This window comes from Hylobates moloch, unplaced genomic scaffold (genome assembly GCF_009828535.3).
Source record: "Hylobates moloch isolate HMO894 unplaced genomic scaffold, HMol_V3 SCAFFOLD_19, whole genome shotgun sequence".
NCBI lineage: Eukaryota > Metazoa > Chordata > Mammalia > Primates > Hylobatidae > Hylobates > Hylobates moloch.
The window spans coordinates 4,509,411-4,536,899 of NW_026652294.1; the positions used below are offsets into that span (position 1 = coordinate 4,509,411).

At 55.4% G+C, this 27,489-nt stretch overlaps 1 protein-coding gene across 1 annotated transcript in view; it reads right to left on the minus strand.

Annotated features, from left to right (window-relative positions):
- Positions 1–736: 736 nt before the first annotated feature.
- PPM1F (protein phosphatase, Mg2+/Mn2+ dependent 1F) overlaps positions 737–27,489 on the minus strand; it is a 31,075-nt gene continuing 4,322 nt past the window's right edge. Inside the window, 7 exon segments of the mRNA XM_032139417.2 lie at positions 737–2,745; positions 4,521–4,614; positions 10,085–10,228; positions 12,307–12,495; positions 12,938–13,140; positions 18,519–18,679; positions 24,865–25,130. Of these exon segments, the coding sequence (XP_031995308.1) occupies positions 2,366–2,745; positions 4,521–4,614; positions 10,085–10,228; positions 12,307–12,495; positions 12,938–13,140; positions 18,519–18,679; positions 24,865–25,070 (1,377 nt within the window). The 5' untranslated portion in view covers positions 25,071–25,130 and the 3' untranslated portion in view covers positions 737–2,365.

Here is a 27,489-nt window from a genome sequence, read left to right on the forward strand (position 1 = left end):
CCGGGTGATATGAGCCAAACCTCCACAGGGTGAAACTCCACTCTCGGCAGCCAGGAACAGATTAGCAAAGAAAAGAGAAAAGCAGATGCCAATCATTCTCTCCCTTCGTCAAGGTTATGCCCACAGGCAGGATGGGCTAGTGGTGAGGGTGGAGCTGCGTCCCTGTGTCTGACTGGGCCTATGCTGAGAGGGCACCGGGGCTCTGGTTGTTGACCCCCAGAAGGAGACAGCAGGCCTTCAAGTTAAGCCAAGCAATACTTGGTCATTGTTGGTGGCCAACCATTCTCTGAATGTCTGAATGACAGTGACTATGTTTAAGGTATTTTTTTGTAAATAAGAGACCTTAAGCAATGCATTGACTGCATAGTCTCAACCTCATCTGTGCTGTGAGAATGAGGGGTAAGGCTGGGCAAAGCTGGCTCCCTGCTCCCTGTGGGACAGAGGGCTCCCATCAGGAAGGCGGCTCTAGGTGCCTCCTTGGCGAGCTGAGAGGAGGCCAAGGTGCTTGGGGCACAGCTATGCAGACCTTCCTGGGGCTCCCGCTGTCTGCAGGTGGACTCTGAATGCCTTCATGGGGACCACACAGCCCAGCTTCCTCCCTTTCTCCTCTCCTCCCCCTGCCCTGCTCTGACCTGCCTGGAGCAGCCCTGCCCACCTCCTGCTCAGCCCTTCCTGCGGCTTGGCCCTGCAGACGGCCTCTGAGTCCTCCCCTAGCCCCCTGCCCTCTTCCCTCTACCCGACACCCTCCCCCAGCCTTGCCACTTTCAACTTTGCATGCCCTCAGTGAGCTCCCTGAGGCACCCAGGATCGGTCGCTTGTGAGCCCCCTCTCAGGGTGCACTAGGGGACGTAGAGCTCTCATGCCTGTTCAGGGCATGGGGCAGAGCAAGGCAGGCATGCTGCCAGCCACCGCGGCAAGGTGAGGGGCTGTGGCCTGTGCCATGGACTCCCAGCAGCATCCCCACTGCCTCCAGACTGAGCCAGAGACCCATGGGCTGCCTCTGTGCTTGCCTGAGCCTCTTAATTAAGCGTCTTTCCCAATGAGACCAATTTGATTACAAATTCACAAGATATTTGGGAATATTCCAATCACACAGCAGCAAGGTCCCTCTTCCTGGGATCCAGCCAGGCCCAAGGGGGTAGGAATGCAGGCAGACGGGCCAAGGTCACCCGGGATGCCCAGAGTCCCGCTGTCAGGCCCAGGCACCACTACATGGCAGTCGCAGCTCCTGCCAGTCACCTGGGCGGCGGGGGAAGGGGGGAACCTTGGGGGTGCTCAGCATCCCAAAGAGGTGGAAAACTCTTCCAGAAAGATCTCACCAAAATCATGCCTCCCTAACAAAACAAATCCTGCTTTTCTAAAAACCTCAATGGGCCTATCCGAGCCCACTGCAGTCCTAGTTTCTTCAAAGCTGTGTAAGGCACTTGAATGGCTTTTTAACACCACCTGGAAAAGTTCCTGTTTCAATCCTGATTTAGAAAATAAATTCAATAATACTGCAAAAAAAGGTTCCTTGAAAAATAGCTTTAAAAAAGTAAATACTTAAGTTTTCTAAAGAATAAAATAAATGCTAAGCTCTGCTTAAATTATATGACACAACAGGTCATCTTGGCACTGATAAAACAAAAAGAAAACCTGGAATACTGCTTCTGAATTAGACCTCCCTGGAAAAAAAAAAAAAAACATGCCAACAAAAGACACATGTGTGTCGCCGGTTCCGGGCTCAGGGAAGAGAGCAGCCCGGAAGGCCCCGGTGGGCCCAAGCACATCACGGCTGCCCTGGAGCGGGGGCAGGGGGGGTGGCTGCTACAGAACAGACCCCTGGCTCTGCTGTGCTCTCCTCTTTGGGACACCGTGTGGCCGACCAGGACTGGCTGGGCATATCTGTAAATATGAACCCACCTGGCCCCGGCCGCAGAGAGGAGCAATGGGAAACCGGGGCTGGCCACCCCACTGCTGGGCCTGACCCAGGGGGTGCTTCAAGAGTTTGGCTCCCAGGTCCGCCCCAGGGTCCCACATGCACGACCGTGCTGCCCCATGCACACCGGTGTCTTTGGTTTGGCTGCCGTTGGGCACCTATGACCTCTGGTCCCACCCCGGGCCCGATGGGGAGCTGGGAGCAAGAGCCAGTCCCTCTTCTCTTTGGTGAGGTCTCCTAGGCTGCCTTTCACCATCTGCCCGCCATCCAGTGCAGTTCCACAGCCACCAAGATGGGCTGCGGGGTGGTCCCGAGTGGCTCTGGGGTGCTGGGGAAAGCACTGTGGGGCGGGCACCCTGTTCACTGCCTGCCACCTGTTGGGTCCTGAGGCTTGAGGGAGAGAAGGATAAGGATGGGAGGAAGGGGAGGGCAGGGGCTGGAAACCACCTAGCTTCTTGGTGGAGCCTAGGTCTCAGGTTCTGGAAGGCTGGAGGGCAAGTCCCGCCTCCTCCCTTCTGCCTGGGGGTCCCCTTCTCCCTGGTTCCCACCCTCCAGCAGCTCTTGGGGGTCCCTGAGGAAGACCACCATGACCGTGATGTTGTCGTGGGAGCCCCACTCCCGGGCCGCAGCCACCAGCTCCTCGGCGACATGCAGCCCGCTGCCCTGCTGCCTGGTCAGGTGGCTCTGGACGAGGCCAACAACTTCCTGGTGGGGTACGACGTCAAAGAAGCCATCGCAGGCAAGCAGCAGGTAGTCCTCGGAGCCCGTCAGCGCCCGGGAAGCTGCATCGGCCTCCCCAGACACGTAGGGCTTCTGGAAGACATCCCCTGGACAGGCAGAGGAGAGCCCGGGTCAGAGGACCAAGGTGTCCACAGCTTCCTCCCCACCTACCCAGGCCTAGACCTCACATCCTGCAGGGACAGAGACCAACCTGCCCACATGGGGTCTGGGGTCTGTTGCTCCCTTATGCAAACTGCCCAGTACTTCCCACTTGCCTGGGAATGGAAACCCCTGACCTTGGCCTGTGAGCTCCCCCTTTTTTTCTTTTTTGAGATGGAGTCTTCCTCTGTCACCAGGCTGGAGTGCGGTGGCGCGATCTCAGCTCACTGCAACCTCTGCCTCCCAGGTTCAAGCGATTCCCCTGCCTCAGCCTCCCAAGTAGCTGGGATTACAGGCTTGCGCCACCACGCCCCGCTAATTTTTTTTTTTGTATTTTAGTAGAGATGGGGTTTCACCATGTTGGCCAGGATGGTCTCGATCTCCTGACCTTGTGATCTGCCCACTTCAGCCTCCCAAAGTGCTGGGATTACAGGCATGAGCCACCACACCCGGCCGAGCTCCCTCTTTCTCTGCCCTAGCCGTCCCATCCTGGCCTCACTTCCTGGAGTGTCCAGAGACACAAGGAAAGACACAGACTGAGGAGGGGCTGTCAAGAAGGTGCCACATCTGCCAAAAAGGACAGAATGTTTCAGAGGGGTAGGTGCCAAATCCCTGGCAATCAGCTGGGGAGGGAGAGGCTTTTTAAGTACCAGGAAGGAGCAGGTGTGGTCACGGGGCCCAGAGCCTGAGACCCGGCACTGACCGCATGCTGAGACAATGAGATGCAGGCTGGACCCACTTTTCTTTTTTTATTTTTGAGATGGAGTTTCGCTCTTGTCTCCCAGGCTGGAGTGCAATGGTGCAATCTCGGCTCACTGCAACCTCCACCTTCTGGGTTCAAGTGATTCTCCTGCCTCAGCCTCCCAAGTAGCTGCGATTACAGGCAGGCGCCACCACACCTGGCTAATTTTTTTTGTATTTTTAGTAGAGATGGGGTTTCACCATGTTGGTCAGGCTGGTCTCGAACTCCTGACCTCAGGTGATCCACCCGCCTCAGCCTCCCAAAGTGCTGGGATTACAGGAGTGAGCCACTGCGCCTGGCTGCCTTTTGTTTTGTTTTGTTTTTGAGACATAGTCTGGCTCTGTTTCCCAGGCTGGAGTGCAGTGGCACGATCTCCGCTCACTGTAACCTCCGCCTCCAGGTTCAAGCGCTTCTCCTGCCTCAGCCTCCCAAGTAATTGAGATTACAGGCGCGTGCCACCACACCCGGCTAACTTTGTATTTTTTTGTAGAGAAGGGGTTTCACCATGTTGGCCAGGCTGGTCTTGAACTCCTGATCTCAGGTGATCCGCCCGCCTTGGCCTCCCAAAGTGCTGGGATTACAGGCGTGAGCCACCGTGCCCAGCGAACCCACTTTTTTCCCAAAAGAGAAAAAAGGATTGTCAGCATGAATGCGGGAGGAGGATAAACCTCATTTCTGGAATATTGGAAGCTCTACTTCCAGGCCATAGGGTAGTGAGCCACAGGTTCCTATGAGATTTGTAGGAGATGTTTTAGGTGAGATAATAACATACAGTGTAACTTACACTCAGACACTGGTGCTGCAGTCTCTGAATCTGCCCTGTTCCCTTTACACTACGAGGATATCACCCCAGTGCACGACAAATCCCCCTCAGCCCGTCGCACTGCCTCCCTGAACCCCTGGTGAGCCGCGGGCCACACTCCAGAGGCCTGGGCTTCCGAGAGACCTTCTCCCACTTGGGTCGGCCTCTTTGGCTCTCACCGATGGCTCTGGAGACGGCCAGGGTCCCGTTGACTCTCCAGCAGTCCATGTGAGACACAAAGCCACCCAATGCTTCAATGCGTGCCTTCTCATCCTGCAGAAACACAGCCAGAGTTGGGGGCAGGGCCGGGGGAGGGGGATGTGGCCTGGAGCCCCCTGCTGCTACCTGAGCAGAGACACAGCTGCTTCTAAGACAGCAGTGTTCTAAGACAGCAGTGTTCAAAGTCACAGCACTGGAACAAAGCCAGGAGGCTCAGAGATGCACCCAAACGAGACTCATCAAAAACAGTAAGAAATTATACACAACCCACAAGTCCTTTAGTTGCAGGAATGGTAAAATGAACGGACCATCTGAGGCCGCCTAGCGGTGCCTGCGCCCCTGGGCAGCATTCTGGGTCAGGGAGGCACTCACGAGGCTTGCGAGCCCGACACAGACAACAGATCCCTCTGCTTCCCTGTCTCTAGCTCGGGGACACCATCTCTGCCCTGAAAGCTGCTGGGCCAAGATAGAGCATGCGACATGAGTGGTCACACAGCAGGGAAGCCTGAGCGAGGCCCTGATGGCAGCCTGTGCCCGCCCAGTTTTTTTTTTTTTGAGACAGAGTCTCACTCTGTCGCCTGGCTGAAGTGGCACGATCTTGGCTCACTGCAACCTCTGCCTCCTGGGTTCAGGTGATTCTCCTGCCTCAGCCTCCCGAGTAGCTGGGACTACAGGGGCGTGCCACCATGCCCAGCTAATTTCTTTGTGTTTTTAGTGGAGACGGGGTTTCTACAAGTTGGCCAGACTGGTCTCGATCTCCTGACCTCATGATTGATCCACCTTCCTTGGCTTCCCAAAGTGCTGGGATTACAGGTGTGAGCCACCGCGCCTGGCCTAGTTCTTGTCCCCCCTCTTCCCAAGCTCAGCCCAGGCACAGTCTCCACTCACCTGGGGACCACAACACCCCAGGCCTGGGTTCCTCCAGGGTCAGGACAGAGGCTTGGTCCAGCCACAAGTCCTCTAGAAACCTCTTTGGTCCTATCAGCCTCTGCCCAAAGGAGAGGCTGCCCCGATGACAGCCTGCTGCCTGAAGGCTGCACAGCAGCATCCCTGACAGAGTGACGGAGGCACCCTGGGAGTGAGGCACCTCCCAAGTCTACTGGGGAAAGAGGGCATCCCTTACTGGTTTATCAGGTAAACCTCCTGACCCCACGCAGCACCAGTCCTTCTAGTCCCCAGGCACAGCACCAGCTGGGCATCAGAACTCTGATGCCCCAGGTGATGGTGTCCCCTAGACAGATTGGGGTATCAGCCAATTCCCTCCCCAGAGCAGACGGACATGCACTGTGGGAGGCCTGGGGGAGGGAGCCCTCTCCAGACGCCTGCACCAAGGACCAGGTCTCCTTGTGTGGCTCCCTTGCAGAGGGCATCGTGGCGGGAATGACATGGGTTTGCAGGAGTCCTGGCCTTCCTGGGCGCTGCAGCCATGAGCCTGTGTGGCAACTGGACCAGTGCCTGGTAGGCTGAGTGCTCCTGTCCCAGCTGAGCTGGAGAATCAAGCCATGAAGGGGGCAGGAACAGGGACCTCAAGGCTCTCTCTGGGTCTAAGATCTGCCACCTCTGGGGTCTGAGCAGGGCAAGGGAAAGGCAAGGAGGACCAGGAAGGAGGGAAGAGCAGGAGAGAGCCAAGAAGAGGGCAGGAGAAAGGGCACGGGGAGAGGCAGGTGGACACACACACAATACGCACAAATGTTCACACATACATGTGCCCACACACACGCGTGAAGGCGCCTGCAGACGGCGAGGAGCTGCAGAGGAAGCAGCGCCTCCTCCCCTGTGCCTCAGAGGCGTTCCCTGGGGAGGGGCTGTGAGCGTGGGAGGCTCCAGGGAGAATCAGGAGCCTTTCTCTGCTTCTGTCGCCCACACACCCCAGCCCACTCCAGCCCCTCAATGTCCTAGAGGCAGGCATGTGGGCAGGTGATGGAGGATGAAAGGCAATCTGCTTCCCATGCCCTCTGGAGGTGGCTCTCCCCCACAGGGGGCCATGCAGGCTGAGCTTAGAACCTTCCTACCTGAAGCCCCTCCCCACCACCAAGGATGGCTGTGGGACAGGGTGGAGCCAAAGGGCAGGAGGGCACAGGGGCCGCACTGCTCCCCTGCAGCCTGTGATGCCCTCTCCTGCCATGCCACACCCCCTGTGCTGGACAGGCTGCACCGGCTCCCCGGGCTCGCCCCTGTAACCCTGGCCCTGCACCTGGGTCCTCCTCCCCTCCAGTGGCTCCCACCTCCGTCACACACTGGCCAGGCTCAGTCTGGTCCGGGACTAACATATTCCCAGGCTAAGGGGTCTTGTCCCCTTCCCCCCGAGTCTCCTACTCACTGATCCTGGGTTTTTTTTTTTTTTTTTGGAGACAGGGTCTTGCTCTGTTGCCAAGGCTGGAGTGCAGTGTCATGAACATAGCTCACTGCAGCCTCGACCTCTAGGGCTCAAGCCATCTCCTGCCTTCCCCTCCTGACTGCCCAGTGCCCACCCCCTCAGCAGTTCTTCCCTCTGCTCCTCAAACCTCATCCTCTCCACCTCCCTGAAACAGCTTCCCAGGTCAAAGCTGGAGCTGGTGGCCTGTGGATTCCTGTGAAAAGCCATTTCCTGCCTCCTAGGAGCCCAGTGCTCCACCCAGCCAGGCCGCAGCAGCGTCGCCTATGGCACTGCCATCCTCCTGGATGCCCAAGGCCCTCTGTGACATTTCCACCCGCAGAGCCGGGACTCCTATCTCTCCCAGGCTGCCTGCCAGGCGTGCCAGCGTGAACTGTGACCTTGAGTGACTCTCACTGCCCTCCTGGACTCACTTTTGTGACCCAGCCCTCGACTTGTCCTCCAGTGGCCTGATCACTTCAGAAGCTTCTAGTGAGTCCTTACAGAGTTTCTCCCAGCCTGGGGCAGTCCAGCTTTTCCAGCTGAAGCAGCAGCAGGTGAGTGGTCTTCTCCCCTGCCCCGAGTCTTCTACCCACTGATTCTGGGGCTTGTTTTTGTTTTTTGGAGACAGGGTCTCACTCTGTTGCCAAGGCTGGAGTGCAGTGTCATAAACATAGCTCACTGCAGCCTCGACCTCTAGGGCTCAAGCCATCTCCTGTCTCCTGAGGCTTGAGAGGTGGGAGGATCACTTGCGGCACACCTCCACACCTGGCCCTGATTCTGGCATAACCTGCCCTTTCCTCCTGGTCTCTCCCCTGGCCTGCAGGAATTGCACCTGCCTGAGATGTGGCTCCATTCCATTCATCTCTCTGCCACATCCTGCCCAGGTCCTTGCCCTCCTCCTGCTCCCCCATTAGACTTAGAGGCAGGAAGTGGGTCCTGTGTTATCTCACTGCCTCAACAAAGTATCCTGTGCAGAGTGGGCACTCAGTGTTTGGAGGCTGAACTGAGTGCAGAGGCAGGAGACTGTTCAGACAGCCGCAGAACAAGGCAGAGCACCATGCACTCCCCACGTACTCCTCGAAGCTGCTCTGGGCCACTGCTGGACCCCTGTTGAAGCTCGCCAGGTTGACACCAGTTTCTTGCTCTTGTAACCGACATGATGCTTGTTTTTGTGGGCGAACCCTGGCCTGGATCTGTGATTAATTCTCTAGGGTGGAAGGCTGTGATCAGGATCACAGCAGGAGGGGCCAAGCCTACAGAGCATGGCGGCAGAGAAGGGGAGGTGGGGGGCACTGGATCTGAACTCCCTGGCCCATGTAGGCTGCAGTCAAGAACACAGATACCTGTGTGTGCTTCTCTTGTGCAAGCTGTGATCTCTGCACTCCACATGCACTGGGACACTCAATCCTCAGCCCAAACCTCTAGGGACCCCTGTGTGATGGACTTGGAAGTGGTAGAGCCAGGACCAGGCAAGGCCATCTGTCCATGCTCTGCCACGGCGCCATACTGCAGGGCCCAGGCAGTGTTTGAACAAAGTCCCCACTGGGCTTTAAGGGGGTGCTGAATGCTAAGCCTGCAGGTGTGCAGGCAGCAGGTGGGGGTGGGCCCAGCACGAATCCTGACTTGGCCACATTTCATCTGACTGAATATCCTGGGGAGGAGAGCCCACTAGGGAGCAGGTGCCAAATTCCCCCACGGTGATGGAGTCAGGGGAGTGGCAGAAACTATCTGTGACTTCGGCAGTGTGCTCTGGGCAAGTGACTGAGCCTCAGTTTTCTCCTCTGTACAATGGGGAGAGGACATACAGGAGGCCCATCCCAGACCCTAAGCCGCAGTGAAAGGCCAAGGAATGCAGCTGCCCCTGACTTACAATCATCAAGTCCTGGTGGTCTCTACTGTGCTTTCCAAACCCAGAAGCCACAAAAAGAAAGACCACTCAACTACAGAAAAACACAAAACTTCCATGTGGCAAAAGCCCATAAACAAAAAAAAAAGATGCATGGAAAAATATTTGCAAATCGTCAGACAAGGAACCAACCTCCTTCACATATACAACGAACCTATAAACTGATAAGAAAAACAGGCAAAGGAAAAAAAGTCTTTGCAGGAAAGGCTGTGTAAATGATCTTCAGCTTTTGAAAAGATGCTCAAACTCACTCTGTAACAGAAAAGCAAACTTAACAATTGCCCCAAGACAGCCTTCTACCTGACAGGAAGAATCCTGCAGGCTGGTGGGACTGTGGAGAAATGGACCTTCTTGGGCATGTAGTGCCAGCCCAGCCTGGCATGGCCTGAGGTGGGCAGCTTGGCAAATCTACTCAGACTGTACGTGCATCAGTTCTAACCTAGCCATCCCACTTCTGGGGATGTGTCCTACAGATATAGGTACACTTGACTCTGAGCAATTAATGCTGCACAAAGTAGGTACAGATGCATTATTTTTAGCACCGAAAGACTGAAAAGATCTTCATGCTCACCCACAAGGAACTGCATAATGAATGCAATGTCCGCAGCCCCAAGAAAGGATGGGTGCTCGTATGTGCTGATGTAGAATTATCCACCATGTGCATCGTTAATCAAACATAGCTGGTGGAGAACAGTACGTGGGAAAAAGTGGGGTTTGAGGGATAAACAGTCATTCCATGATATCTAAATGCTTGCAATCCAACCTCAGGAGACACACGGATGAGACAGTCTTGTGAGAAGAGGTCTGAGTGGGACTGTCATCCTCATGTCCAGGTGATGACCTGAGTGCCAGGGTCCCAGGCAGCCTCTACTCAGTACAGCCCCAAGCCAGGTTCCCTCCAGCCCTGGGGCAGCATCACCTCCTTGAGGCCCTCCTCACCCACAGCCTGTGGCCTCCTTGTCCGTGTGTATGATGGGCTCTGGTCTGCACTGGGCCGTGCTGACTGCACTGGGATGCCTGTCAGTGCAGAGGGCTCTGCTCTACCCTGGAGCTCTGGGCTCCGTATAGCTGTGACCCACAGAGCTCTCAGGAAGGGCTCACTTGGGATCCTCTGGCCACTCAAATCAGGCAGGGAGCCCCCCCTCTTGAAAGGTGCCAGGATTAATACTTCCTGAAGTTCCCAGGCTGGATGGGGTTCCCCTGTGGGCCCAGCATGATGGAGGCCGGGAATATCCTGGGCCTGGGTGCAGGGATCCCCTTACCTGCCGTTCTGGTCTGTGTGGCTCCATCAGCTTCACCACCTGTCCCTGCTGTACCAAAATGACCTGGGAGTCCCCGAGCCAGGCGACGTGCAGGGTCGCTCCTGCAATGAGCGCACACACACCTGTGGTGCCGCTCTGCAGCCGCTGCAGGGAGAGAGGGCCCATGAGAGTTGAGAGGAGGTAGGGAAGGGCAGAGGATGACACGGGGCAGGATGAAGCTTCCGGGGATGAGGAATCCACAGGTGTATATGCGTATAAGCCAAAACTTGCCAAATTGTGGACTTCAAATATGCACCACTTACTACGTGTCAATTGTATCTCAATAAAGATGTTTATTTATTTATTTATTTTGAGACAGAGTCTTGCTCTGTCACCCAGGCTGGAGTGCAACGGCACAATCTCGGCTCACTGCAACCTCCGCCTCCTGGGTTCAAGCGATTCTCCTGCCTCAGCCTCCCAAGTAGCTGAGATTACAGGCGTACAGCACCACGCCCGGCTAATTTTTTGTGTTTTTAGTAGAGACGGGGTTTTGCCATGTTTCTTTCCCAGGCTGGTCTTGAACTCCTGAGCTCAGGCAATCTGCCTGCCTTGGCCTCCCGAAGTGCTAGGATTACAGGCATGAGTCACTGCGCCTGGCTATTTATTTCTTTTTAGAGGCAAAATCTTGCTCTGTCACCCAGGCTGGAGTGCAGTGGCACAGTCTCAGCTCACTGCAACCTCCATCTCCTGGGCTCAAGTGATTCTCATGCCTCAGCCTCCCAAGTAGCTGGGACTACAGGCGCGTGCCACCACACCTGGCTAATTTTTTTTTTTTTTTTTTAATTTTTAGTAGAGGCAGGGTTTCACCATGTTGGCCAGGCTGGTCTCAAACTCCTGACCTCAAGTGATCCGCTCACCTCAGCCTCCCAAAGTGCTGGGATTACAGGCGTGAGCCACCGCATCTGGCCAATTTTTGTATTTTTAGTAGAGACGAGGTTTCACCATGTTGGCCAGGCTGGTCTCGAATTCCTAACCTGAAGTGATCCACCGGCCTCTGCCTCCCAAAGTGCTGGGATTGCAGGCGTGAGCCACTGTGCCCAGCCTCAATAAAGTGGTTATGCCTGCTTCAGAGAATCCCTTTTCTACTCTGGGAGGCAGCCTTGAGCTCAGAGGCCTTTGTCACTTCCTGGGGCTGAGGTGAGGGGTCAGGAGTGGAGACTTGCCTGCTTTTCACTGGGGTCCTTGCAGCTGCAGAAATTGCACGGTTTTCTATTGAGATGCAAAGCCCGGCTCTGCTAATTTCCATGAAGGTCTGTGCTCAGAGCGTGTGACGAAAGTGCACCTTTCCCCTGGTGGCTTCTCACTGGGGCAGGTCTTTTAAGCAATCTGAGCCTCAGTTTCCCAATGTCTAAAATGGGTACAATATTAGTATTCACCTCACAGGGCTACAAGGAGGACCTAGTGAAATTCTGCTGGTGAGGTTCAGAGTGGCTAAGTTCACAGAGGAGGGGCCCGACGCATTTGCATTCTTTCTTCTTTCAGAAACAAATGCCTCATCCCTACACGTGGCTATACCTCCCGAGGAACGAGTGTTCCCAGAGGACATCGGTAGCCTGCTGAGACCCTGCCTAGAGGAGGAAGGGGAGACAGGCAGTAGATTAATCAGGTTTTACATATTTCCCCCTTTATGATGCTTTGACATCTTGGGGCCTTGCTGGTCCTGGAGGGGCTGCCCCTTCCCAGGCCAGCTGATTCCTTGAGAGAGCAAACACCTGGGGAGGATGCAGAGAAGGCTCTGGCCCAGCTTCCCTCTCTTCTCTCTGCGCCCCGACTACCCCGGTGCTTCCCATGCATGGCCCTGTGAAGCGTGGCCCCTCCTCTCAGGAACTGTGAGTAGGAGACTCTTTGTTAAGGCCCTGGTCTGTGTCTGTCACCTTGCCATATCTCATTAAAACAAAATCCCAGGAACGCTTGACCACAGCTGCCTTCCCCGAGGCCAGCAGACCCTCTGCGCCAGGCAGGTCTGTGTGGCTGAGAGGCCCACCATGCTGGGTCGGGGCAGGCTTTGTGTTGCTTCCATTCAAGTGAGAACCAAGCCCCTTTAGAAAAAATGGCAGGACCACTGGCAGTGTTTAGTGAGGACCTTCTGGCACCACCAGCCCCTTTGGCGTTTTTCCCGCTGCAGAGGCCGGGACTCCCACTGGCCTCCAAACTGCACCTGAGGCCCAGCTGCCAGTCCTCACCTCTCGCTTGGCTTTCCTGAGAAACATCTGGTCGGTGCGCCGGAAGGCTTCTCTGAGGGCTCCCGCAGGGTCTGTGGTTAGCTCTGGCTGGCGGGCAGCGGTGGTGTGCACGTGGACAGCGGCGTACCTCGCAGCATCCACGCCTCCGTGACCATCAAACACAGCAAAGTAGGCGCGGTCCACGGGGCCCTGGTGGGGATGCGGTGGGAGTCACAGACCCGCGGGACCCAGTGTGCTCCCAGGGGGGGCGTAGCGCCAGGCACTGATGGGGTAGAGTCTGGGAGAATCAGTATGGCCTTCGCCCGGCTTATGTGCCTATAAGCTGGGAGGTTTGGAAAAGGACAGCTCACAGGAGCCTCGGTTTCACCATCTGTTACGAGTTGCTACAAGCATAAAATGAGGGGCTGCCCCAGGTGGCTCCCGGTGCTGGAGTCAGGGGAACGTGGCATCCAGGCCTCCCTAACAGACTCACACTGTTGCCCTTCTTAGTCTCTTGCTGGGCAAGCACAGGGGCTGACGGGTGTCTCTCCTGTCTCAGCCTTGGCGGGCAGCTCTTCTCGGTACCTGGGGGGCCCCCACCCTCGCCCCGGTCCTCCGAAGCTGTCCCCAGGGTCTGGACGGGAGCACTCACAGACAAGCCGAAGAGCTGGTTGAAGGAAGGGAGGGACACGTGCCGGTCCTCCATCTTGCGGCGAGTGTTCCGGATGGCGTGGATGGAGACCAGCCACTGCCGCTGTGAGGCCCGGGCAGCCAATGGCACCTGCTTCTGCCACTGGCCAGCGACTTCCCAAAGGCGGTTAAAGAAACTCCGTGCCAGGCTTTGGGCATCCAGCACTGATGGGCACAATGGAGGGATTGTCAGGGAAGTGCCAACCAAACCAGCTGAGGCCTCGCTGGCTCTCTGACAGCTCCCACATGGGCCTGCAAAGCCCCCATCACCTCCCAGGGCATTGTGAGCACATCAACTTAATAACGCACACATGGCAGCCTGTTACCAGAATTTGAAATGTCTAGTTTGGCAACTTGCCCCTTGAAGTCTCCCATCCTACCATGGAGCAACTCTACTCATGGGAACCCACCCTAAAGAAATCGTCAGAAACACAAAAATAATTTTAAAGACAAAGTACAGAATCACTTATAATTGGATATATAGAAATACTATATATCCAATGACAAAGGAATGATACTTAAATTATGATCTAGTCTTGGCTGGGCACGGTGACTTACACCTGTAATTCCAGCACTTTGGGAGGCCGAGGTGGGCGGATCACCTGAGGTCAGGAGTTCGAGACCAGCCTAGCCAACATGGTGAAACCCCGTCTCTACTAAAAATACACAAATTAGCCGGGCATGGTGGCGGGTGCCTGTAATCCCAGCTACTTGGGAGGCTGAGGCAGGAGAATTGCTTGAACCTGGAAGGCGGAGGTTGCAGTGAGCCGAGATCGTGCCATTGTGCTCCAGCCTGGGCGACAGAGCAAGACTCTGTCTCAAAAAAAAAAAAAAGATCTAGTCTCTTGATGAAGAATTAAGCTGCTACTAAATATGATTTTCATAACCAAACATGCAACCCCCATACGACCCCACCGTGGCACTCCTGCAGACTTATCCCAGAACAATGAAGACTGTTCACATAAAAGCTTGAACACAAATGTTCATAGCAGCTTTATCTGGAACAGCCAAAATCTGGAGTCAGCCTAGATGTCCTTCAATATGGAAATGGTTAAACAAACCGTGGTCGACCCATACCTTTGAATACCACTCAACAATGGCAAAGAATGAACTTCTGACGCATCAAACAACCTGGGCTAATCTCCAGAGAATTAAACCAGTCCCCTAAAGTTACACATCATATGCTTCCATTTATATGTGTTCTTGAAATGATAAAATGGTAGAAGCTGAGAAGATTAGTAGTTGCCAGTGGTTAGGGATGGGGTCCTTAGGGGTGGGGGTGTAAGGGTGGCCTTAAAAGGGTGACAGGAGGGATCCTGGTGATGGAACTGCTCTGTATTTTGACCATGTTAGGATCCTGGTGGTGACGTTTTATTATAGTTTTGCAAAATGTTACCATTGGAGGAAACTGGGTAAAGTGTACAGGGAACTCTTTGTATTATTTATTACAACTGCATGTGCAGCTAGGATTATCTCAAAACAAAAAGCTTAATTAAAAAAAACTAGCCCAGGCATAGTGGCTCATGCCTGTAATCCCAGCACTTTGAGAGGCTGAGGTGGGAGGACTGCTTGAGGTCAGGAGTTCAGGACCAGCCTGGATAACATAAAGAGACCTTGTCTCTTAAAAACAAACAGGCTAGGCGTGATGGCTCATGCCTGTAGTCCCAGCACTTTGGGAGGTAAAGGCAGGCAGCTCACTTGAGGTCCAGAGTTTGAGACCACCCTGACCAACAAAGTGAAACCCCATCTCTACTAAAAGTACAAAAATTAGCTGGGCGTGTTGGCATGCACATGTAGTCCCAGCTACTCGGGAGGCTGAGGCAGGAAAAGTGCTTGAATCCAGGAGGCAGAGGTTGCAGTGAGCCAAGATTGCGCCACTACACTCCAGCCTGGACAACAGAGCGAGACTCTGTCTCAAACAAACAACACCAAACCAAAAAAAAATTAGCTGCGTGTGGTGGTATATGTAATCCCAGCTATTTGAGAGGCTGGGGCAGGAGGATCCCTTGAGCCAAGGAGGTCGAGGTTACAGTAATCTCTGATTACACCACTGAATTCCAGTCTGGGTGACAGAGGGAGACCTGGTCTCTTAAAACAGAAAACTAAAAAATGGATTTTTATAGAGTTTATAAGCATGTAAAATGCTTATGTCATGATACTAAGTGAAAAACGGAGGAAAATTACACATGCAGTTTAACTACAAGTCCATGAAAAACCACCAGGGCCAGAAGAAAAAGGCAGGAACAGCACACAACCAAGGTGTCAGGGTGTGCCTGCACATGGCAGTTCCATGGACAGCTTTTTCCTGAAGTACGCTTTTTTTTTTTTTTGAGAGGGAGTCTCGCTCTGTCACCCAGGCTGGAGTGCAGTGGCGCAGTCTCGGCTCACTGCAAGCTCCGCCTCCCGGGTTCACGCCATTCTCCTGCCTCAGCCTCTCCGAGTAGCTGGGACTACAGGCACCCGCCACCACGCCTGGCTAATTTTTTTTGTATTTTTAGTAGAGACGGGGTTTCACCGTGGTCTCGATCTTCTGACCTCGTGATCCGCCCGCCTCGGCCTCCCAAAGTGCTGGGATTACAAGCGTGAGCCACCGCGCCCGGCCACTTTCTTAATACTTCCCCAATTTTTCATTACAAGTGTTAGTCTCGTGTGACAGTGGCTTTAAAGCATGTCCACAAATTCTTTGACTTTCCCTTTCGCGAGGTGGAGCTCACTTCCCACCGCTGAGTGTGGGACTTGGCTGCTTCTGATGAAGAGAGTGGCAGTGACTGCGTGTGCTTCAGGGGCTACGAAACAAAGAGGCCCTGCGCCTCCCACCTTGTGTTCTCACTCTCTTCCTCCCTCCCTCTCATCGCTCAATCTGAGCTGTGAGGATGCTCAAGCAGCGCCATGGAGAGTCCACATGGGACGGGACCAGGGCCTCTTGCCAATGGCCGTGTGTCGGAACCACCTTGGAAGCAGGCCCTCCAGCCCAGCCAGCAACCATGTGACCACAACCCGGTGAGAGACCCTGGACCAGAACCAGCTAAGCTGCTCCCAGATTCCAGACCCACAGAAACTGGGAGAATAAATGTCTGTTGTTTTAAGTGACTACATTTGGGGCAATTTGTTAGGTAGCAACAAATAACATAAGCCACAATACTCATTTGAAAAGGAAAAATACCCAAATCCTACCTAAGCTTGGCTTCTCAAGAAAAGATCAACCAGTAACAGGCCCAAAGGAAACCATGGGGGCTCTGGCTTCAGGGATTCATGTCACTTCAATGCACAAACTCTCCTGGAACTCCTGCCAGCCCAGGTGCATGTGGCAAGCATGGTGAATCAGGGCCAGTCAGCCGAGGGCAGGGGTTGAGTGTCACAGGCCACACCCAAAGAACATGGGGAACTGAGAGAAGGAAAGAGCTCCTGCCTAAAGGCGGAGGCTGTGGAAGAAAAGGAGAAGGGCTGAGGCCAGAGGGGGCCACCGAGGAAGAACCATGAACATCAGGGCTTATGCACGCAGGAGGTCACAGAAAGACAGGTCCTTGGGAATCCATGCGTCAAGGCAGGGGTGGGGGCACCCAGAGCCAGCTGCTGCTGCCATAGCCAACACAGGGGCCTATTCAAGCATTTGGCAAGAACTGGGGACTGGCAACGCTGTGGGTGCAGGAGGGGCCTGAGAACTCATTCGGGCAGGCCCAGCTCAGGGAAGGCAGCTCCATACAAGTTTGGCCAGTGGATCCCCTGCAAACCGCAGGAAACCCCCCTCGTCCTGCCAGTCCTTGCAGCGCTGCCTCCTCTTCCTCTCGTCTGCGGGCCATTGTGCCCAGAAAACTGCCCCTAAATGCCATGGGCTCCTCCTCACCCTCTGGAAACTGGGCTCCTGGTGCTTACCAGGCCTGAGCTCGGGCTGGGGGAGACCCCGGCTGCCGCTGCGGCTCACGGTCTCGCCCCGGGTGCTACTGTATTTCCAACAGCCGCTTAGCCTAGACTCTGCTCAGGCAAAGGCCAGCGGCTGAGGCAGTGCTGCCCGGCCCACGGACTCCCCATGCCAAGGGCTGCAGCCCTGCAACGTCGGGAATCGCTTCTGGATTCTTCTCTGATCCAGTCACCGGGGAGGGGCTGACTGGCAGCCACACAGAGGTTTCAGCCACTCGCTGCCCTTCAGTGGCAATTCTTACAATACGATCCCCACTCTGATACAATTTTGTAAGAATGGCTTGGAGTCCAAAAACTTGACTACATTCTACTTCTGTGACAGGGAGAGCATGATCAAGGCCGCTAGGCAGGACTGCATGCGAGGCGCTCTGACAGAGAAGCAGGGGCAGGCGAGACTTCCTTCTGGCTGCACCCTCCCTCCTTCCCAGGCCTGCAGGAGCCGCGGGCGTAGGACTGGGCTGGTGCCGGCGCGGCAACGCTCCTTCTCACCGGCAGGTGGCGCTGTCTCCCGCGTGGACGGACAGAGACCCATCAGGTGGGGCGGGGCTGGGCGGTGGCGGCGCCCCCTTGGTGGGCCGCAGAGGAGAAGCAGCAGCTGCCACAGGCCAGCCGGAAGCCTGCTGGCTCGGCGGAGAACAATGGCCGCCTGTCACTGTGGACAGCTGTCTCCCAGGCTAAGGCAAGGCTGCGCTCCCAGGGAATGCGGGCAGGGAGCCAGGGCGGAGGGCAGGGGATGAGAGCGAGGAGCAGAGCGCGGGCACCGACTGATGCTTGGCGGCCTCGGGTATTCGCTTTCTCTCTCTTCTCCCACCTTGTTCCTTTTCCCCGGATGCACGCATGCACTAGTAATGCCGAATTTAGAACAACAGGGAAAGGAAAGGAAATGGCAAAGGAAGGGAAAGGAAATGGAAGACAGGAAATGGCAAGGAAGGGAAAATCCACTGCGACTCTGCTGCCTGATGGCCTGTCCAGGGACAAGTTTTCAGCTGGGTGGGACGTTGCTACCCCCTTGTGGCACCCCTGCTGCAGCCTGCGATTCTTACTCCCTGTATTTCTGCTCCAACATCAACCAACACTTTGGCGAAATATAATAAAATGAAATTACTAGGAGAATGAAAGAAAGTCACATGAAATAAAAGCCCTGCTTTTTAATGATTATATCCTCTGTGCAATGGCTCTGCAGCCCTCTCCATTTATGGGTTCCCCTGGCCAAACTATGCTTATGGCTGTCCCAGGAGCAGGCTGACAGACAAGCTTCCACCAGCATCTAACCATGGGGCTCACGGACACCATAGAGCGTCTCCACCCAACAGAATCCTGACTTGGGGGAGCTGAGGCAGGGGGCCCAAGCGTTGAGGGGACCATGCTGCTGCCCCGAGACCTGCTGGTATGCCACCTGGCCGACCCTGACTTCGCCTGCCTGGGCGCATGTTAACTGAGTTACAACACTGAGGGCACCTGAACCTGGCTGCATGACCAGAGATCGATCACCTGTGAGATCCTCTGTGAAACGGGATAAGCATCTTTAATTTCCTGGGCTGTTCTGGAACTTTAGTCAGACAGGACACAGGAGGGTATCTGCACCACCCACCCCTGCCTCGTGGGCTGACTGGGAACCATGTGACCTGTGGAGGGCTGTGACCGCCACCCTCCACCTCGCTGGGGCTCCTCCTCCTCCTCCTCTTCCTCCTCACTGGGCAACTTCCTGAATTTGGAAAGGTCTGTCTGTAGTAGCTGTGAAACTGCTTCATGGGCCAGAACAGCGGCAAGTGGTGGCGGGGCCTTCCTAGGGATGAGGAGGGGGAAGTGAGGGGCAGCCCCCAGCAGGAGACCACACCTAGCACCCCTTCCCCGACCGTCAGCCCACATGCTGAGGGGTCATGGCCAGCAGGGTGGCCCCTGTCCTCAGGGAGCTGGGACAGGAAGGTCACACGACAGCAGAGGCAGACGCGCAACCATCTGGTGGGGAGCTGGACCATACCTGGGCCTGGGGCTAGTGGGGAGGGGGCTGTTGATGGGCAAGTAAACTGCCTGACATCCATGCTGATGACGGCTCCTGGCCACAGGAGGGCAGAGGAATCACCCATGCCAGCTGGGGACCGCGGGGGGTGGGGAGTGTTCTGGGTTGAATTGTGTCCCCCCCAAATTCATACACTGAGGCCCTAAGCCCCAGTACCTCAGAATGGAGCTCATTTGGAAACAGGGTCATTACAGGTGGAATTAGTTAAGATGACGTCATGCTGGAGCAGGCCCGCCCCTACTCCAGTGACTGATGTCTCTATAAAAAAGGGGGAATTTGGGCCGGTGGCTCACATCTGTAATCCCAGTACTTTGGGAGGCTGAGGTGGGTAGATCATGAGGTCAGGAGTTTGAGACCAGCCTGGCCAACATGGTAAAACCTCATCTCTACTAAAAATACAAAAATTAGCCGGGTGTGGTGGCACATGCCTGTAGTTCCAGCTACTTAGGAAGCTGAGGCAGAAGAATTGCTTGAACCCAGGAGGTGGAGGTTTCAGTGAGCCAAGATTGTGCCACTGCACTCCAGACTGGGCGACAGAGCGAGATGCCGTCTCAAAAAAAAAAAAAAAAAAAAGGCTGGGGGAGGAATTTGGACACAGACACACACACACAGGGAGAATGCCATGGGAACATGAGGCAGAGACCTGGGGGATGAGCCTACAAGCCAGGGAATGCCAAGGGTTGCCCACAAACCACCAGAAGGAACCAGTTCTGTCAACATCCTGATCTCAGATGACAGCCTCCAGCACCATGAGGCACACTTCTGTTGTTTAAGCTACTGGGTCTGTGGTCATTTGTACAGCAGCTCCAGGAAGCTGATCCTGGGGTGTGGGACCCACGGGCACGCTCAGCAGAGGAAGTGGCTGTGTGTGGTCCATGAGGTTCCTGGGCAGATGGGGCCATAGGGGCTGCCGGGGTGAGGGGCAGTGGGAACAGGGCAGGCCAAGCTTTATGCTAACAGGGAAGCACTGCCATTGGTCTGTGTTTTATTTTTAGAGACAGGGTCTTGATCTGTCTCCCAGGCTGGAGTGCAGCTGTGCAATCATGGCTCGCTGCAGCCTCAAACCCCTGGGCTCAAGAGATCCTCTCACCTCAGACTCCAGAGTAGTTAGGGCTACAGGCAGTAGTTAGGGCTACAGACATCACCATGTCCAGCTATTTTGTAAATTTTTTGTAGAGGTGGGGTTTCACTATGTTGTCCAGGCTGGTCTTGAACTCCTGCCCTCAAGTGATCCTCCCATCTCAGCCTCCCAAAGCCCTGGGATAATGGCGTGAGCCACCGCACCTGGCCGCCTTTGGTCTGCTTGAAGAGGGACATGGCATGATCAGATGGGGCTTTGAGGCCTCTCTGACCCTGGTGTGGAGGGTGGGCTGGCAAGGAGGGGATGACTGTCTAGAGGAGAGTCCAAGACCTGGGCTGGGCAGGGCCATGGTGACAAACAGGAGCAGACAGTCGGGCAGTATAAATGGAGGAGCAGGGACAGTGTCGAAGTTTCTGTTCTGAGCAACTAGAAGGCTCGTGGTACAGTTAATTACCCTGATGGGGATGGAACAGGGTCAGGCAGGGGATGGGCAGTGGGCTCTGTTTCCACAGCGACTTGTGTTCCATGGAGGCCAAGAGGCCTGAGGGCCTGCAAGAACATGGTCTGGGCAGGAGATGGAGCTGCGGAATGAATGAGGATAGGGGGCTGAGTCCCACAGGGCCAGAGCATGGCTAGCAAAGTGGGGATGACCCCAGGGGTGGCCTTCTGGGTGCCACGAAGGAAATGTTTTAAGAAGTGAGACTGGGTCACTGCTTTCAACGTCACAGAACAGAGCTGAGCAGTCAAGGAGGCATAGTGGGTAGAAAGGGAGGTCACAGCAGGCTGAAAGCAAACCAACAGGAGGGTTAGCGTCTTTAGCAGGTAGGCAAGGCAGAAGAGAGCCACAGGACAGATCAGGGAAAGAAACACTGAAGCCATCTGTGGCTGAGAAGGAGGGCAGTGGGGAGGAGTGTCTAAAATTCTGAGCCATCCCTGGCTCTTCTGGGCAGAAGGGGTTGCTCCCTCAGTGGCCCTATGGCCTCTTAACATGCATTTTGACCCCTGGAATCTGCCTTCTCACCCAGCAGGGGCCCTGGAAGCTGGGTGACACACATTCACCCCTGTGTGCCTGTCCCTGAGAGTGGGGGTCAGGGGAGAATGCCTGGGGTGGCGAGGTGATTCTGCACTGGGCCGACACTCCCGGCTTTAACTGGAAGGCGAGCACCTTCCAATAGCACAGGCTGACAGGTCTTGTTCCATGAGGGCTGGGCACCCAAGGTATCTACTGATGGTCTGAGGAATCTACTGGGATGGATTCCTAATGTTTTTTTTTTTTTTTCTGAGATGGAGTTTCGCTCTAGTTGCCCAGGCTGGAGTGCAATGGCGTGATCTCAGCTCACCACAACCTCCACCTCTTGGGTTCAAGTGATTCTCCTGCCTCAGCCTCCCAAGTAGCTGGGATTCCAGGCGTGAGCCACCATGCTCAGCGGATTCCTGATCTTTTTAAATGAAAGTGTGACTCATGGTAGAAGCCTCTGGAACTGCCTTTGAAAAACAGGCAGCCAAGACATGAGAAATTAGTTCCTCTGCCATTTGGGGGTTTCTTGCCAACTGCTGGGTTTTCCTTTTGCAGAGCAGGGAGGAGGGATGCCTGTTTCCCTTGGTCCCAGTGAGGCCAGGCCTCAGCTTCCTGCCCACCCCCCACTGCTGCTGGGGCAGCGAGGCAGTTTCCGGTTGTGGGGACCCAGACAATGCCTGGCCAAGGGCCACCATCGTCCCCTTCCTGGACACAGCTCCCGCCTCATCCCAGGGTCTGGCCTGGGACACACCCTAGAGGCCCTCAGCCCTGAGTCACTGCACCATGCAGATCCACCCTGATTCTGGTCCCTGCAGAGCAGGCTCCTACACAAGGCTAGAAGATGCTCCAGGGACAAGCCAAGGTGTGTGCAAGGCCCAGGTGCCTGAGAAACACGTCTCACCGACCTTGGGGCAGGGGCTGTTATAAGGGGTTTATAGTCTAGTGGCAGAGATGAAAACCACACTCAAATCATTAGTGTATGGTATGCACTGCTCAGGGACTCAAATATGTGACAGGAGGCTACAAACAAGAGGGGAGACAAGGCGTAAATAGCCCCCTGTGGACCGGATGTTCTGACTCCTGGATGGCCTCCAGAGGGATGCCTTTTATGGTCTGTGAAAGAGCTCAGGGACCAAGATGCTCAAAGCCCTTCATGCCCAAGAGCCCCTCCTCAGGCTGGGACACGGGAAGCAGAGCTCGGAGGTGGAACTGGTGACTGTGTATGAGCACATGTGAGTGCGTGTGTGTGTGGACAGCCAGGCTCAGTGTAGACAACGTATGAGACTCAGACCCCAAGTGCTGACTACACCTATGCACCTCCACACCTGCGTGTGAAAGATGATGCTAGAAAAGAACAAAACTAACTTAAAAAATAAATCCAATAAGATGGCTGGAACACACAACACCTTCAAATACTCCATTTTAGTCCACCATGTAAGGTGGGTTCCTGGGGGCTGAGGAGGCTCGGGAGCTCTGCGCCCCTCCTGCTCGCACCCATCACTACGTGGCCCACACAGCAGCCGCTCAACAAGTCTGGCTGCTCCCGCATCAAAACCAAAACCCATTGCCCTCCCCTGCGCCCCCAGCACTGACCCCAACTTTGGTTTGGGGCCCTCCTGGCAGGTCACCTGCACTGTCTACTCACTTCTCAGCCCTCCAGGCCCTCCCATCTTGGATCCTTCCCTGGGGCCCTGCTCTGCGCCCTTCTCCCCCTGCCCAGGAACTGAAGGCTGATGTCGTCACCCTGGTGCTGTGGCCTGTCCGTCTTCGGCACCTGTGCCCCATGCAGACCCAGCAAACCCTTGGGCTCTGTTGTTTCCCGGGATGGCTTTTCCATCTGATCCCCAGCTTGGGGCTGGCAGCGCTTGGCTTTGCCCGGTCACCTCACGCTTGGGCCAAAGTGCACCAACTCTTCTGTCCTGGGCCTGGCTTTTCGCCTCAAGGCAGCGATGGCCCCATGCCACCTCCACGAAGACCCAGTGGCTGCAGAACTCCCTGGTCTGGACTCCCCTGCTCCCTGCAGAGTGCCACCTGCTCCTCTCAAGAAGGCAGAAAGTGAGGCCTTCCCTCACCTCCCGTGCGCAGCACCCCTGCTGGGCCCACTCTGCTCCACCACTGGGGGCTGATTCACTTTGTGCCACATCTCTAAAATATTTCCTCAAAACAAGCCAATAACACCCTTTGCACATGCCATGACCTCATGGAGCGTGGTCACTGGACATTTCCTCCTGAGCTCTAGGCAGCTGTGGGGGATGCTGGGTGGTATGGCCCTTGCATGTGGCTGACACTTAGCAACATTTGTGCCCATGCCGCACAGGGAGAGCACAAGTCACTGACTCTGCTGGGGCCTGGAGTCAAGGAAATAGGTCCTTGGTGGGTGTCAGGAACAGAGTTGATTTGCTGCAAGGGGCAAAGGAAGTGCACAGTTGGGGGATACTGAGGTAGCCACTGAGGATGGAGGCTCTGTCAGAGGGAGCTATGGCTGAGGGCCTGTCATGGCTTCAGGTAATATTTCAGGTGATTTAGGTGATGCTGGATTTGGGTGATACTGGGACTGGGGACCATGGGCACATCCCCTCAGCAAGGGACTAGGTTCACAGAAACAGCACGTGGCCCACCAGCCCGCTCACCTCCATGAGCTGTCCCCTGTGCCACACAGACAGCCTGACTCCAAGACCCTATCTGAGCAGAGAGGGTTCGAGAAGAGACCTTGTCCTTCACCATCTTTCATGGGACAAATACTTCCAGAATGAATGAATAAATGAAGAAGGGGAGGGCAAGGGTCTTCCGAGGAAGGGACCTCTGAGGTCAGCCTAGGAGACAGCTACGCACTGTCTGCTGGTGGACACCCAACTCTCTATCTTCCCTGAAATCTGCTAAGCTAGTTGTGCTACCTCTCTGTGCCTCAGCTTCCTCACCTGTGGAAGGGGGACAGTGCCAGCTACCTCTCAGATCGTGGTGGCCGGGGTGCCATGTGGCCTCGCCCCTCCTTGACTGTAAGGCCTCACATCAGCCTCTTCATCTACCCACCTCTGCCTCCTCGTCCATCACACGGATCGGAAACAGGACGTACTGCTCATCAGCTGCTATGCACTACATTGTGTTCCCTAAAAGGTATGTTGAAGCCCCAGCCCCCTGTGGCTCAGAATATGATCTTATTTGGAGTTAAAGTCTTTGCAAATGTAATTAGTTATGTTCATATGAGGTCACATTGGCTGGAGTGGCTCATGCCTGTAACCCTGGCATTTAGGGAGGCAAAAACGTGAGGATCCATGGAGCCCAGAAATTCGAGACCAGCCTGGGCAACATAGTGAGACCCTGTTCTCCACAAAAATAAAAATAAATAAAGATGAGGTCACACTGTAGGAGGGCAGCCCCTGGTCCAAAATGCCCATGTCCTTACAAGAGGAGGAGCCACAGACACACAGCAGGCAGGATGGGGAGGTGTGAAGGCACAGACACACACATGGGGAGATGCCGCGTGCAGCAAGGCCACCTAGGAGGAATGAGTCTACAAGCCAAGGACCTCCAGGAAGTCAAGGCCAGGCACTAACAGAAAGGCCTGGAGCAGACTCTTCCCTGCAGCCTTTGAGACAGCATGGCGCAGCCACCACCTTGATCTTGGACTCTGGCCTCCGGCCCTGTGAAAGAATGAGCTTCGGCTGCATTGAGTGCCCAGTGTGTGGTGCTTTGCCACAGCAGCCATGGGAGTTCCACACGGTACTGCATAGGGATCTGGGGCTGCAGATCCCCGTGTGGGGCTGGACATGTGGGGGAACAGCAGCCACATCCCTGGTCGGCCCTGGTGCCGTGCCCTTACTCCCCGTCCCCTTTGGGGGTGCACAGGCCTACCTGCTACCCAGAAAGCCCATGGCCAGCTCAGCCAGCTCGCCCTCCACCTCCTCCTGGCTGAGCACCATCCCCGGGGCCTTCCATGGCAGAGGGTCCTCTGGGTTCAGCGGGGCTGGGAAGTCTTGCAGCAGCGTGTCCAGGAAGCCCGGGGTCTCCTCAGCTCCACTGGCCATTTGGCTGCTCTTCTGTGGGGCTCCAGAGGACATGCCCAGAGCATCCCGGGGGCCTGCAGCTGGGCCAGGACAAGAGGGTCTCCAGGCTTCACCCTGGGGAGAAATGTCAGAGTCAGCAGAATCAGGGGGCCACGGCACCAGCAATGCAGGTGCCCGCCTGCAAGCACCATGTGGCAGGTGCATGGCCTCATGGTTCAGGGCCACTAGTAAGTGGAGGGACAACCCTGGCCACTGTCCTGAGTCCAGGTGGGGACTTGTGGGCATCCAGAGATCCGGTCTCAGGAGATGGTGCCAGGAACAGCAGCTGGGTGGACGTTGTCAAGAAGTGACAGAGGAGGAAGACTGTTCCTGGCAGAGGGTGGCCAGCGTGGCCAGAGACGAGCAGGACAGGGATGCTGAGGCCAGGCACTGAGGCAGGTGAGGGGGTTCAACCTGATCATGGGTCCCGAGCAGCCAGGAGGGCTCTGAGGTGAGGGAGTGAAGCCACCAGATCTGTGAGCCTGGACGTGGTGACCAGATGGCAGGAGGGCCACCTGCTGGGGCTCTAGCGGCGTTCAGGGGAGGAAAGAGAAGGGCCAAGATGCAGGAGGCTGGCCCAGGGCTGTTTTGGAGACAGGCCAGAGTGGGAGCAGGAAGGGATCCTCAGAGGCTGCTGGGGCCACCCAAGGGGTGGCCAGGAGAGAAGCAGAGGGTTAATCTGGGACAGACAGGAGGTGCTCTGGGACACCATCGGGCCTATTCAGTGCTCTCTAATAGGAGGAGGGAATTGTGAGTCTAGAACAGCTCAGGCCTGCTAAGCCCTGGCTGGAAGAGGGGCACTGTGGACAGTTCCAGGCGCTGACCCCACTGTGGGGCATGTGGGCTCTTCCTCCCTAAGTCCTTAGGAATGCCCAGAGCTGACCAGTCCTGTGAGTTGCCTCTAACACCCCAGGAGCCAGGACAAGCCCCCATTTCACAGATGAGAATCCCAAGGTTTGGAGAGGGTTACTCCCTCGCCTGAGGTGTCAGGAAGGAAGACAGGGCCAAAGAGGGATCGGGAAGCCTGTGCCTTCACTCCCTCACCTGCTCCTCTCTCACTGGAAAGAGGCACATGGTGCCTCACAGCCTCCTCCCAGGGTGGCTCTGGCTCCTCTTCTCTCCTAACTCAGAATCTCCACAGTCGCCTCCCCAGCCTGCCTGCCTCGCCTATACCCAAGCAGCTCTCCAGCGCCCCCCTTCCTTGTTCTTTGCATCGCCCCGGGGATTCACCTCCAGGCCCCACACCTGGGCCTCCCTGCCAGCACCCGCTCAGCATGGACCCTTCCCTCTCCTGCCCCCTTCCTCTCGGGTGCCTGACCCCTCCAGACCCTCCCACAGCGGGGACTCCACCTTGGGCTTTGTCTACCACTCAGGCTGGGAAACTTTCTCCAGTGAGTCCCACGCAGTAGTGGATGAGACTGGATCCAGAAAAAAATAAAAAAGAAATCCTACACAGTTACTAAGCCGGGGAGAAAAACTGCGTTCTTCTATGGTGACAAACGGACATGAGACTCTGAGGAACACCCCAAGTTCTAGGGTGGAGAATTTGGGGAACAGTTTCACAGCCCATCACCTTCCTGAGGACTTCCAGGTTCTGAAAACTGAATGAAGGAGGCAAGGAGAATCTTCTAGAATCATCAGTCTTAGAATAGCCACAGACTCTGCCTACAAACTTTGCTAAAAGGGCGGCTGCGGCAGGGGCCTGAGGTGCAGGATGAAGAGAGTGGGAAGTAAGAGATGCAGGGAGCTCACAGCCCACAAAAGGGCTGTCCTTATCAGGAATTGCTAACTTGGAACAAGCCTTCTGGAAGTCTAAAGATAAAAAACACAAAAGAGAATGGGGGTGGGCAGAGGGAAAGGTCCCAGCACCAAGTTAAATGTCTGATCAATGAGGGATTTGGAATGCAAGGGGTGAAGGGTGGTAAATTAACAAAACACAAAACCCTTCTCTTCTTTTAGAGGCAAAATCGAAAGGTAATTTATTTTAAGTAGACACGTACAAATAATGTAGGGATAGGGGTGCTTGCTACTGAAGGTTCTGGGGATAGACTAAATTCATTGCTATGGTTCACATTTACTCACAAGTAGGAGTAAATTTAATGCAGCCCAGGCTACAGAAGGCAAGCAGGTAAAAGCATAAAGAACATAAAACAACTGGCGAGGTGCTGTGGCTCAGGTCTATATCTCAGCGCTTTGGGAGGGTGAGGCAGGAGGAGTGCTTGAGGCCGGGAGTTCAAGACCAGCCTGGGCAGTGAGACCGCCACCCCCCACCCCCCATCTCTACCAAAAAAGAAAAAAAAAAGAACATAAAACAAATAAGGAAAAATCACTCTGAGAGCAGGAGGGACACTGACATTCAAACCACAAAGGGAAGACTGTGAGCTGGAGAAATGAGCAGAGGCTGGGAGCCCTAGTAGGTCAATGAGGAGGCGGC